The 14,178-nt window shown below is 39.4% G+C and overlaps 1 protein-coding gene across 6 annotated transcripts in view; it reads right to left on the bottom strand.

Moving 5' to 3' along the window:
• APP (amyloid beta precursor protein) overlaps nucleotides 1–14,178 on the bottom strand; it is a 286,842-nt gene that overhangs the window by 220,705 nt on the left and 51,959 nt on the right. For all 6 annotated transcript variants that reach the window (XM_010383436.2, XM_010383438.2, XM_010383440.2 and 3 more), the window contains exon 2: nucleotides 2,976–3,143. In XM_010383436.2, the coding sequence (XP_010381738.1) occupies nucleotides 2,976–3,143 (168 nt within the window). The remainder of the gene's footprint in view (nucleotides 1–2,975; nucleotides 3,144–14,178) is intronic.

Raw genomic sequence — 14,178 nt, 5'->3', positions numbered from 1 at the left:
TGGCAAAACCCTGCCTCTACTAAAAATAAAAAAAAATCCTGGGCGTGGTGGCAGGTGCCTATAATCTCAGCTGCTTGGGAGGCTGAGGCAGGAGAATCGTTTGAACCCAGGAGGTGGAGGTTGCAGTGAACTGAAATTGTGCCACTGTACTCCAGCCTGGGCAACAAGAGCAAGACTCCATCTCAAAAATAAAATAAAAATAAATAAAGTCTAGTGACTTCCTGTTGCTACAAAATAAAGCCCAAATCCATTAAAATGGCTCAAAAAATATGATGTTTTGGACCTTTCTTACTTATGGCGCCTAATGTTGAAGAATCTGGCTGGTGTATAACATCCAACAAGACTTCCGTGGGTGGGTGGTAGGCAGAGGATAGATAATACCAGAATTGCAAGAGGAAGGCGACAGCGAAGGGCTAATTCTCTCCACTCACGGTGGCCACCAACAATCTGGTAAACTCCAGAACTGGGAAGAAACACTCTGCGCTTAACCCTTTGATACAGTTTGGCTCTGTGTCCCTACCCAAATCTCAAGTCGAATTGTAATTCCCAGTGTTGGAGGTGGGGTCTGGTGGGAAGGGACTGGATCATGCGGGTGGTTTTAATGGTTAAGCACCATCCCTCAAGTGCTGTCCCATGACAGTGTTCTCATGAGATCTGGGTGTTTGAAAGTGTGTAGCACCTCTCCCTTCACACTCTTTCTCTTTCTTGCTCCAGCCATGTGAACATGTGTCTGCCTCCCCTTCACTGCCTGCCATGATTGTAAGTTTCCTGAGGCCTCCCCAGCCATGCTTCCCGTACAGCCTTCAGAACCGTGAACCAATTAAACCTCTTTTATTTATACATTACCCAGTCTCAGGAAGTTTATTACAGCAATGTGAGAACAGACTATTACACCCCTGGGACAAACAACAGGCTGAGACAGAAAGTAAAGTTATCCAGCCATTAGTAAGATCTCTACGTGAAACGGGAAAAGTGGGGTGTTCCTGGGGTCAAGAAGAGTCATTTTTGTATGGCCACCATACAAATGTGAAAACATCTGGTTATTCATACGTGAAACTAAGGGAGGAAAAACTTACATGCAAACTATGACACATGCATCAAAAGAGTCGATTCACCAGAAAAGGACAATCTGGTCAATGTCATAAACTAAATTTTAATTCTAGCCTTTAAAAAAAGTTTAACACTCAGAATACATAATCTGTATGCATATATCCAAAAAAATAAAATGGTATCAAAAACATGTAAGTATGCACAGAGTTCCGATTTATAACATTTATAACTTATCTACATAATTGTACTACAAGAACTCTTCAGCAGAATGTGAATATTATTTCTAAAATTGATACTTTATAAAAGTCATACCCAGGCAAAAGCTGATTTATTATCAATCCATACTTAGTAAATCAGCGCACAGAATGTTCTTGTAAAAGTAAATATCATGGGCCATATGCGGTAGTTCATGCCTGTAATCCCAGCACTTTGGGAGGCCGAGGTGGGTAGATCACAACGTCAGTAGTTCGAGACCAGCCTGGCCAATATGGTGAAACCCTGTCTCTACTAAAAATACAAAAATATTTAGCTGGGCATGGCGGCTGGTGCCTATAGTCCCAGCTACTCAGGAGGCTGAGGCAGGAGAATCACTTATACCCGGGAGATGGAGGGTGCAGTGAGCTGAGATTGCACCACTGCACTCCAGCCTGGGCGACAGAGCAAGACGTCATCTCAAACAAACAAACAAAAAAAAAACCAAACATATAATGAACTTAAGCATTAGTGATTTCCACTATCCATCATTTCACATCATGGTTCATACTCCTTTCAAGATAAAAATTACTTAATATGTAATATATTGTGATAATGCAGATGATTTTTGCTTCTCAAAACACCTATTAGTAATTAGAGATTGTCCTTTCTTAAACAGAGTGCTATCAAAACAAATTAAACCTTTTAATAATAATAATTTTAGTATTTATAATTTAAAATAAAAGGATCTCGACAGAATAGTAACATTAATTAAACAACAAAAATTCATTATCCAAGTAAGCTAAAGAAAAATTTCTAGTACAAAAAGGATTACAACAAAATAAAATGTTGCCAGACTATCTGCTGTTTATAATGAGTGTCAAGAATTTTGCTTTGCCAACAAGCATAAGAGTAATTACTTCCAATGTTCTTAAGATGCAGACACATGTCCTAGAAGAGATAACTATCTAAGAAGTGTGAGATAAAATGCCTGGAACTCCAGCTATTTTAAATTGAATAAGAAAGGAGCAGGCCGGGGGCGGTGGCTCAAGCCTGTAATCCCAGCACTTTGGGAGGCCGAGACGGGCGGATCACGAGGTCAGGAGATCGAGACCATCCTGGCTAACACAGTGAAACCCCATCTCTACTAAAAAAATACAAAAAAACTAGCCGGGCGATGTGGCAGGCGCCTGTAGTCCCAGTTACTCGGGAGGCTGAGGCAGGAGAATGGCCTGATCCCGGGAGGCGGAGCTTGCAGTGAGCTGAGATCCGGCCACTGCACTCCAGCCTGGGTGATAGAGCGAGACTCCGTCTCAAAAAAAAAAAAAATTTAAAAAATCAGTCAGGCCTGGTGGCATGTGCCTATAGTCCAGCTACTCAGAGGCTGAGATGGGAGGACTGCTTGAGCCCAGGAGGTCAAGCAAGGCTGCAGTGAGCCATAATCATGCCACTGCACTCCAACCCGGGCGACAGAGTGAGGAAAAAAAAAAGTGCTGAGACGTCTTAAACTTTACTGCTTAGTGATGGTCATAATATGACATCATAATTTTAAAAACATTTATATGTATATCATAGGGTAATGCAAATAAATATATTAATGGTATGGCGAATCATTAGGAACCAAGATTTTTACTGTAGGGTTAAAATACTGATGCAAAACATATTAAGTTAAATTTTCTGAAAACAAGTGCATGTGATCCAACGTGAACTGCTAGCCACCAGACAGGACTTACTTCTTGGCAATACTGCAGGATGCCTTCCTTGGTATCAATGCAGGTTTTGGTCCCTGATGGATCTGAATCCCACTTCCCATTCTGGACATTCATGTGCATGTTCAGTCTGCCACAGAACATGGCAATCTGGGGTTCAGCCAGCAGGCCAGCATTGCCATCAGTGGGTACCTGAAAGAAGAAGCTTCAGTTAGTTATAGAATCCATACCTCCAAGGCAGAAGCTGGGGGGAAGAACAGGGATCAAAAAGAGCTCATTCTTGTTTATTCTTAATTAGGAATCAGTCCGGTCTTCAACACTCCTTTAGATTAAGTGTTATGTATGCTACAGACATTTCTAGCCGCCTATAAGATAGTGCCTTCTTTTACACTGAAACAGAGAAGGAAATTACCAATACCGAAAGGAATTTATTCATGAAAAATCTAAACATTTTCCCATATGAGATTTTTTGGTACCTGCTGAAAGGTTCTGACAACCAAATAACATGTTTTTCTACAATAAATATAATCACTGTGGAGGCTACCGCATTCTCATAATAAACTCCACTGACTCACACAGAGCACAATGCCTGCCAGGTCCTGCCTGATGACCAAGCCTGAAAGTAATATTGTGTGCCACCTCTCAGCACTGAGAGCAAGCATGGCATTGGTAGTTAAAAAGTGACTGCATTATGATTTTGAACAGAAAAATCCACTGTAGAAATCACCATCCACAAAAATAACTGAGTACGCTGGCGATCCCACCTGATTTTCCCCAGAATATTCTCTGGTTATCACTCTCTCAACTCTTAAGAAGTCTGTTAAGGGTGCTGGTGTCTCCACTCCCAACCATCTGCAAGGAGCCAACATTTTCTCATTCAGAGCTCTGCATAGCGCCTGCTGGGTAGTAAGTAAGCAGTCCTATTACCATTGCAGGCAACAGACCACTTCACAAACTTCATGAAAAAGGGTGCCTTCTGCATTTTCAAACCCTTCTGTATACAGGCATTACCTTTACAAAACTATTTTTAAAAGAAAAAATGGAAGTCCTGAAATACCTGTATTTTGTCACTTAACAGGTTCTGGTATCTCAAAAAGAAAAAAAAATTCAGCAAGAAATGAAAAATGTATCCACAGGAGTAAAGGTGTTACTTAAACCAATTAGAAGGCATATTAATCATGATAGGCCCTTCTTTGTTAAATGGGGAAATATGAGACATCCATGCCAAGAAGAATTAACTTCCAACCGAAGCCATTCGTTCACACTCAAGAACTGGGTGATTCCACGATAACTTGTATCATTCCTAAAAACGGTCCACAGGAGGAAAAACACCAACTAAAATTGCACTGAGAAATTTTTGGTTAAAGACGTGAAATAGTTTCCAAACATTTCTTCCCACATAAATGTAAAATAGGATACATCTGGCCATTTTAGTCATTTATACACATATTTCATCAAAACTCAACAGAGGACTTAAGTCCTCACAACAAAGAAACAAAACAGGTCTTAGACTGAACCAAGTCATGAGTGCAAAAGCTGCTGGCAAAATCTCTAGAAGCATGTTTTCAAGTAACTTTTCCAATATTTAACGAAATTCTGCCTCGACATTGCCAGATGGTTAAGTAAAAGCAGCCGATGCCAAAATATCCAGATCAATTGCAGAAATAGCTAGGACCCCTCAACTCCTCCATCTGAGCCCCTTGCCACTTCCTGTGACTTCCACGAAACTGAGGGTCTCATTCCCTGACAGATGCAGAGCAGCAAGCTAAGTAGAATGCTCTATAAATTTAAATTTCACAGCTTTCCTGAGGGATTAAGAGGAAAATCAAAATGCAAATGTTGCCAATCTTACTGAAATAAGTAGTACAGATACTAACACTGCAAACACATTAAAGAAAGTCAAATAATAATCAGGTACCTGTGGATAAGGCCCTATATTAGATGCCATGGAGGGCCCTGACCTTAAGGAACGTACAATCCACTAATGGAATCGCCATTGTTCCTACAGTACTTTATTCTGTTCACCTTCCGAATTCATTCCTGTCCCGAAGATTTCCAGTCTTTGCAGCACGTTGGTAACTGTACAGAGACATTAATGAGCCTTTACCGTAGCTGGTAAATATGCTGTTGAATCAATCTCCTCCTCTCTGCCTCAAACTCTCTCTGTACTTTTGTTTATCCACAATCTGTTCATTACAATGTCTAAGGAAAGCGTTCTACCTTCTTGTCAATACAAATGCCCTTGATTCCATTTCCTTCCCACAAGGAGCATTTAATTGACAATTTCTCTCCCCAGGGTAGCCAGCCTCCAAGAAGGCCCCCAGTAATGCCGGCCTCCTGCTATTCATGGACCTTGGGCAATCCCACAATGTATCAGGGTCTGTCTGTGCAACAAATGGAGTATGGCAGAAATGATGACGCTGTAACTTCCGAACATGTACATATTAGACTTAAAGATGCTGCAACTCTTAAAAACAAACCCTTTGCTACCAGAAAGGTCATGAAGGGCATGATGATGTGTAACATCCAAAACAAGGTCATGAAAGGCATCACAATTCTTCACTGCTCTCTGGGATCACTCACTGTGAGGGAGGTCAGCTGCCATGTTCTGAGACATCTGGTGCTAAAACCAGGAAAGTTTTTGGCAAAATACAATGTGTCACCCTACCTGACAAACCAAGTAAATGCTTCTTCATTTTTGTTTTCCTCTTTTGATTTAACTTCCTTTGATTTCTTCTATTCTTCATTTTGTCATCCTCCCTGCTTCTTCACTTTACAGATATTTTAATGTCATCTGTTGGCATATGTGTGTATGCTATCAAAAAGTGGTAATTTTTTAAACATTTTTTTCAAATAAATTGATTATGACCCTATAATTGTCTCACGTTCTCATCACTTTTTAGTGCCATCTGTTGGCATATGTGTGTATGCTGACTACCAAAAAGTGGTAATTTTTAAAACTTTTTTTCAAATAACTTGATTATTTGTCTCATGTTGTCTTCATTTTAATATTTAATAATGAGAGTTTAGACTAGAAAATACATGCTTCAGTTCCTTTCAGGTTTTCCACCAAATGAGATTTAATATTAACTTTAAAAATAAATGTTTGGAGAATCGTGATGATTAACATGCTCTATTTTCTTCAAGTGGAGATCGTTTAATAATTTAAACTGCGAATCCTCAATAATTAGGGTAAGCTGTTGAATTAGAAATTGTAAAATTGGTTGTACATATAGATCTTTTTACATTTGACATTACAAGAGCCCTTCACAAATAAATATCAACTCACAAAAGCCATGTTTCTCAAGCACGATTTTTTCCCGAACCAACACCAGGTGTGTATATGGAAATCAGAGCAATTAGCTTGGAGATACAAATTGAACCAGACGCCTTCCTATTCTTACTGAAGCCCATCTGCAAACAATTCCATGCTTTCACTACATATTCCTGTCCCCCTTCATTAAAACAAGACAAACAACCCACGCATCCTCACTTGCATCAAATAACCCATTTATGAAACAAAGCCTGGTTGCTAAGCGCAGCCACTCCCTGGCATTCAGCCAGAAGGAAATATGGCCATATTAAACCATTGTCATCCAAGGGTTAGCTACGTTTTCCTGAATGAAGCCTCAAAGAAATGACTTAATAAATCATACACAGGGTCCTATTCAGAATCTGTTAATAAGGACACTCTTAAAATTGAAATCTTTGAGTAAGATATTTGCTGCCAGTAAAAAAGCACTGTCTTACAAAGTCATCCTAAAGATAATTATTCCTAATGTTTTTAAACATCTTTCTTTTCTAAAAGAAAAGAAATATAAATACCTTAGTAGATGGGAACTATAACCACTTAACTACTACCTTTTAGTTCTATTTATGTCTTAACACTATTCTAAGGTGAGTTAAGGTTACTTTGCAAAATATCTAAGACAACATCTAAAAGATGAGAATTGTGATATAACTGGCCATTGGTGGTCTATGCATTTCTCATTCGTGGTCTATGCATTTCTAAGACTGAATATGAAGGTAATTCTTGTACACCGAATGACTTTCCACTGACATCATAAAACTGGAGATGCTTTCCCATGGGAAAACAGTGTTCCTGACAATGAACAAAATAACCAGCTAAAAACAATGAAGCATTGACAAATTGCCTCAAAAGCAAGAGGGTGTTTACCGAGTGCTCTGAACTACAGAGACGTATACATCAAACTTAAAAATGCTGCAACTCTTAAAAACAGAAAAAAAATACTTTTGTTACCGGAAAAAAAATATTTTTGAGCCACAATACAAAGAATACTGAAGTGAAATGGACTTTCCGAAGGAATTTTTAGAAACGGCTTTAAAAGAGCCTTAAGGGGATAACATAAACAAATATAAACATATCTACCTAATCTGGATCAGTCTGCAGAGGTGAACCTGGAAACCCTATGCATAGCTACAGTTGCTGCAATTTTCAATTGAATGCAAAGCCACCTTCTTGAACAAGTTCTCTTGTTGCCCTTTCAAACAGGGTGTTCCCTTTCTCCAAAAAGTTTCTCTCTGTTATCATCTAGGAGATCAAAATTCCTTATGAGCAGGCTTGGCAGCATTCCTCCCCAACAGGGTCCCATCTAGGAGGGAAGAGCGAACAAGGAGCTCTCTGTTTTGCTAGCTGAAAGGTCCTGCTTGGCAAGGAGGGGGCACAGATCCATAGCTTAGTTGCATCGTGGATTTATGTAATTTTAAGGTTTCTGGCTAATGAAAGCCATCTGTTTTCTGCATTTGAACTAACTGCTCTCACTAGTCTAAACAGCTGGCCTCATATAATGAAGTATTTGGTACTTTTTAATCAGTTCGAACTTCTTAGAGTCAGATTCTTGCATAATCTCATTTTTTTTTTTGGATACACTGTCTCACTCCATCACCCAGGCTGGAGTGCGGTGGCGTGATCTTGGCTCACTGCAACCTCTCCACCTCCTGAGTTCAAGCTATTCTCCTGCCTCAGCCTCCCGAGTAGCTGGGATTACAGGCCTGTGACACCACGCCCAGATAATTTTTGAATTTTTAGTAGAGACGGGGTTTCACCATGTTGGCCAGGCTGGTCTCGAACTCTTGGCCTCGAGTGATCTTCCTGCCTTGGCCTCCCAAAATGTTGGGATTACAGGCATGAGCCACTGTGCCCAGCTTTGCAGCGATACTATTTCTACCACATCCATGGTTTCCTGACATAAATACTGGATTCCCTTAACCTGGGCATAATTCAACTATACCCCACAAGAGTGCTTTACATTTTCCTATTAAAACATTTAAATTCTCCATTGTCAAATGTAAAGAACTGTTTTCTAGAATCATAATCTAGAAAATCTGAGTGAACCCCTTTCAAGGGAATAATTCATCTGTAGGGTTTTCTTTTAAACGCCAAAGAAAAGTATTTCCAGTGGAAGCGGGACATCTGCAGTTGCTCATTTCATCACTAACTGAGAACTGAAATTAAAATCAGAATCACATAAGTGGACCCTAAGAGGGAGGAAAAGGCGCCGGGTAAGGATATGTCCAAGGCCATGGGGTTACAGAGACAGAGAAGGGAATTCAACTGATTCCGTCAAGGTTCTGTTAATGTGACCGGGCTGTCTCTCAAATTAAAATGGAAAATTGCAATTTTCCGAGGCTGTGCCCCTGTGTGTGTGTGCATGTATCTGTGGTGGGCAAAAATAGAGAAGCTAGTAAAAAAGAAAAATAAAATGTGATGACTGAAACTGCACGTGGTTTCTATTTACCCTTGTGGAGAGCTGCCACATCTATTCACAGCCACTATCTGCTGCACAATTATTTCAGAGCTTGAGTGTCAGCCTAAAAATGATTTGCCGTAAAAGTGAATGGGAGAAAAAACAATTCCTTTCAAAGGAGTAATCTGCACGTTTCACTCCTGGAAACTTGAAATTCTTTTTGGGTCACTGTTGATCTGGTTTCTAATTACAAGCTATCCTCCCTTGATGTTTTTCATGGTCTCTGTTGATATTAGGTTGGTGCAAAAATCGCAATTACTTTTGCACCAACCTAATACCAAGCTTTTTTTCTACTCAAAGGATAGATGTTCTCAAGTTGACTGAAAACTCCTACCCACTCATGAAAATGCCAGTAAATCACACTTGCTGCTGGTGCCCAGTAGGAAATCAAAAGGTGCCTCAATAGGAGCCTTTGTTATTCACCACTCGTGAAATTAACAACGAACATCTGAAGCGTGCATTTAGGCGGTATCCAGAAAGAGTGGCATCTGCGGCTAGGACTGATGTAAATGGATATACAACTGGAATTACAAAAAATAGAGCCTTACGCATGCATGGCAACCAAATTCAGCCTCAAAAGCAGTTTACAATCTAGTCAATGTCCAGTTAGTCCTAAAAGGTAAATGTTTTAACTTCATATATATACACACACACAAACATATGAAACCACACACATACTATACCATGTATACGTGTGTCTAATGTTGTACTCTTCCATCGGTAAGACTAATTCTTCTCAAGGTCACCTTGATGTAAAAACAGTTCGTCTCTTTCATTCTGTCTTTACGGTTTTTCTGTGTGTCTTTTGTTTTGTTTTGTTTTCTGAGACAGTTTCGCTCAGTTGCCCAGGCTGGAGTGTAGTGGGGTGATCTCGGCTCACTGCAACCTCTGCCTTCCAGGTTCAAGTGATTCTTGTGCCTTAGCCTCTTGAGTAGCTGGGACTACAGGCATTAACTACTACGCCCGACTAATTTTTGTATTTTTTAGTAGAGATGGGTTTTTGCCACGGTGCCACTCCTGACCTCAAGTGATCTGCCTGCCTTGGCCTCCCAAAGTGCTGGGATTATAGGCATGAGTCACAAAGCCTGGCTTGTCTTTAAAGTTTTACTGACATGTCTCATACAGTCACCAAAGGGAAAAAAAAAAAAAAAATATATATATATATATATACACATAAACACACACACACAGTATTTGAGATCTTTATCCTGTTCTGACTCTCTCAATATTGCCATATCTCATCAGCCTTGACCTTGTGAACATGGAAATAGAAAGAGGGTTATTAACAGGCAAAAATCCAACGTCTACTAAGGCCTTTACTCATTATCTCATTTGACTCAGAAAAACCAAGATAAGTCACTTCCACATCTAGTTCGATAATCAGAAGGGCTCAAAACCCGCCTGGAGTCTAATCAAGAGTGTTATTCGAAAGCACATGCTTGCTTTTTGTCATAATAAGCCAGCTGGCGTTCCTGGTACTAGATCTCAAGCTTTTTTATTTTTCAATCTTGAATATTATTTTCAAGTAATTTTTCCCCCATGGCAGTGCTATTTTGCATGTCTTTGTTACTGGCTTTAAAAAAAATTACTTTTAGAGCAAGTAAAATGGGAAGCAAACCCACAGCTTAAATGTCTAATTTGCATTTCTCAAATTGAAATCACTAGATGTTAATATCTACTAACCTTTGGTAGTTTCCTCTTTAAGAAATCTCTCCTGAAATGCAAGCACAAATTTCTCCAAAGTCAGTTCTTTCCTTAAATCAAATGCAGCCAACTGCATCTGCAAACTAGGAGTCCAACTATTAATGTTTTTCAGCCCTTCCATTATTTAGTCTGTATTTTCTAGTTTTTCAACAGTTGACATATACCTACCCATATACACATACACCTGTATATATACCTGCTATACAGTTACCTGTATGGTATATAGTGGTAGTACTAGAATAAACACATGCGCGCGCGCGCGCGCACACACACACACACACACACACACACACACACACACACACACGGTTTGAGAGCTCAATTTGAACAAATCTCAAATGCTGGTGCTTTGCTAAAATCTCATTCCAGAATTAGTGCATTTCAGTCCATGTTGCTAACAAGGTGGAGGACTTGGTAACTGGGTTCCTCAGAGATAGCGGTTTGAATGGCATTCCCTGAAAGAAATTGGATAGTAACAAATAAATGATTTTCCAGTATGACTTCTACTGGTTTTGACAGCTAGGACAGATTAGCACCCAGCAGAGAATACGACAAAGAACAATCAAAACCTATTATTCCTCTTCATTTTTGGTACAAGAGATATTCTACATATATTCAATTCTAATTTTCTACTGTTTTCTATCAAATGTAGCCAAGCTAAGCCAAGATCAGCTGAACCCTGAGCTTGTGGGCTATAATAAACGGTAATTGTTCTAACCCACTAAAGTTTGGAGTGGGTTTGTGGCTTTGCTGCATTTTTGTGGCAAGAGAAATTAACACAGTCATGTATTTGATAGGAATAACTAAAATACTAAGTGATAGAATCAAGGCATAGATTATTTCAGAAGGTAGAAACTTTCTCAAGTTGCCTTTTTTTAGGTATATGCAAGATCCTATTTATTGTGTTAAATAATTATTTGAAATATTAGATGACAGGAAAGAGAAGAAGATGAAAAAACAGCTAATACACTCGTAAGCTTCACCAATACAGCCCCAGATGACCACAGGAAATCTTGCTGCATCAAATAAAATCTAGAAGGATGCAATCACATTTTTAGATAACAGTAAAAAAATAAAAATAAAAATAGGGTTGGCACTGTGGTGGCTCACGTCTGTAATCCTAGCATTTTGGGAGGCCGAGGCGGGCAGATCATTTGAGGTCAGGAGTTCAGGACCAGCCTGACCAACATGGTGAAACCCCTTCTCTACTAAAAATACAAAACAATTAGCCAGGCGTGGTAGCACATGCTCACAGTCCCAGCTACTCGGGAGGAATAGGCAAGAGAATCTCTTGAACCCGAGAGGCGGAGGTTGCAGTGAGACGAGATCATGCCACTGTACTCCAGCCTGGGTGACAGTGTGAAACTCCATCTCAATAATAATAACCATAATAATAGTAATAACAGTAAAATAAAAATAAAAATAAACTTGGAGGGAAAGAAACTTTTATCAGGAGAATTTAAAGAAAACAACTAGCTCATCCGAAAAAACTGAGGGCAGAAGACATCTGAAGGAAAATCACAAGAAAGTACCCAATGAAATGAACAACAGTGATGGAGAAATATTTGGGGCTGGGAAGAAACATCGTAAGATGATGAGCATCTCATCAACAAGCCACTTAAATTAGATGGACAATCAACCAGCAGCATTTCAGAAGAGATTATCGAAGTTGGTAGAAAGTCAGAGATTCACACCTTTCCAAAGTTTTTAAGCAGTGGAACCTTGTACTTAAAATCTGTGGGAAACCCTCGTAGCTGGGCACCTCCCTGCTTGAAACCTGGATTCCTGCCCCACATAGCATGTAAAGCACTGGTGATCTAAAGTCATACGCTGTGATGCCTTTAGTCATGCTCTAAAGTCATCATACTATGATTAACATGTGGCATTTCATTTTATTGTTTTTGCTGAATCCCTTGTGCTCAGGGGCTTACCGCTAGATTTTAGATTGTAGCCTTATAGGCCTTACTGCCCTACACCCACAAGCACCTTCATTCCCTCCTGCTGCTGTTCTTGGAAACTCTCCTCCCTTACACAGTTCTTTTTATACATATATATTAATTTAAGGGGTACAAGTGCAGTTCTGTTATGTGGTTATACTGCCTTAACCCTTGAACAACACAGGTTTGAACGGCACAGACCAGGTCCACTTATACACAGATCTTTTTCGACAGAAGTTACAGCAGGCGGGCCTGACTCTCCTGCTTCCACCTCTTCCGCCTCTGCCACCTCTGAGACAGCAGGACCAGCCCCTCCTCTTCCTCCTCAGCCTATACAACGTGAAGAGGAGAAGGAGGAAGACCCTTATGCTGGTCCGCTTCCACTTAATGAACTGCCTATTTTCCCTTCCTTATGCTTTTAATAACTATTCTAATAAAGTAAGCTAGAGAAAAAAATAAGTATATTACACATATACAAAATATGTATTAATTGTTTATGTTATCAGTAAGGCTTCTGGTCAACAATAGACTAATAATAGTTAAATTTGGGGGGAGTCAAAAGTTATACATGGATTTTTGACTGCACAGGGGTTAGCACTCCAATCCATTACTGTTCAAGGGTCAACTGTATACCGTTGAATATCTTAAACCAATACTATCTAACAGGGCAAAAGCACTAGCCACCTGTGGTGTATGAGCACTTGGAACAAGGCTAGTGAGATGGAGAAGCTTTTCATGTGATTTATATATACTTAATATAAATGTAGACTTAAAATCTGTTACACCATCCCATTATTAAACATTGAAGCACGTCCAGAACTCAGGTAAGTGAATCTACTTTCTAACTATAAATGTTATGAACCTAAAATAAATTTTTTGATGAAGATTTATTGTTCCAATTCAGATACGTTTTAAGTGTAAAATATACATTGGATTTCAAGCACTTCCTCCTGCCTTGGTCTCCTAAAGTGCTGGCATTACAGACATCAGTTACCATGCTTGACCATAAATATTTTATAGTACAAAAATTATGATATAAAAAATCTGTAAAACTTTTTCATATGGACTACATACTATGATCGTAATTGGGTTAAATAAAATACATGACTAAAATTAATGCCAATTACTTTTTTAAATGTGGTTGCTAGAAAATTTTAAATTCTGTAAGTGGCTTGCATTATATTTCTGTTGGACAGCACTGCCCTTAACATGCCTGAAATAAACCAGTATAAAATATACAATACAATAACAAGTCATGTATATGACAACATATTACACGTTTCTCCTTTATTAATCTTACTGCATACCTGCCATCTCCTCTCAGGTTTTTTTTATGAGCTCTTGGAAAATCAAGACTTCAATTACTTCATTTGGCATAGATTAGCACATACCTAGCCAGAAACTTCATAAACATTTTGTATTTTTTTTAAGAGACAGGATCTCATACCATTGCCTCAACTGGAGTGCAGTGGTGATCACAGCTCACTGCAGCCTCAAACTCCTGGGCTCAAGCGATCCTGAGCAGCTATGAGTACAGGCTCGTACCACCATACCTGGCTAATTTTTTTTGTAGAGACAAGGTCTCAGTATGTTGCCCAGGCTGGTCTCAACTTCCTGGCCTCAAGTGTTCCTCCTGCCTTGGTCTCCTGAAGTGCTGGGATTATAGGAACTGGTCACCATGCCTGGTCATAAATATTTTATATTTAATGTACTATATAAAGTAGGATCAGTTATGACTTATGATCTTTGGGTTATCCTAGAACTGAAAAGTAAGAATCTGAGCAGAGGCGAACAGAATGATATTGTAAACACATGCAC

The sequence above is a fragment of the Rhinopithecus roxellana genome, chromosome 13 (genome assembly GCF_007565055.1).
Source record: "Rhinopithecus roxellana isolate Shanxi Qingling chromosome 13, ASM756505v1, whole genome shotgun sequence".
In the NCBI taxonomy this organism is placed as follows: Eukaryota; Metazoa; Chordata; class Mammalia; order Primates; family Cercopithecidae; genus Rhinopithecus; species Rhinopithecus roxellana.
The sequence above is the reverse complement of the archived record's forward strand: the minus strand, read 5'-3'. Positions and strand labels throughout refer to the sequence as shown.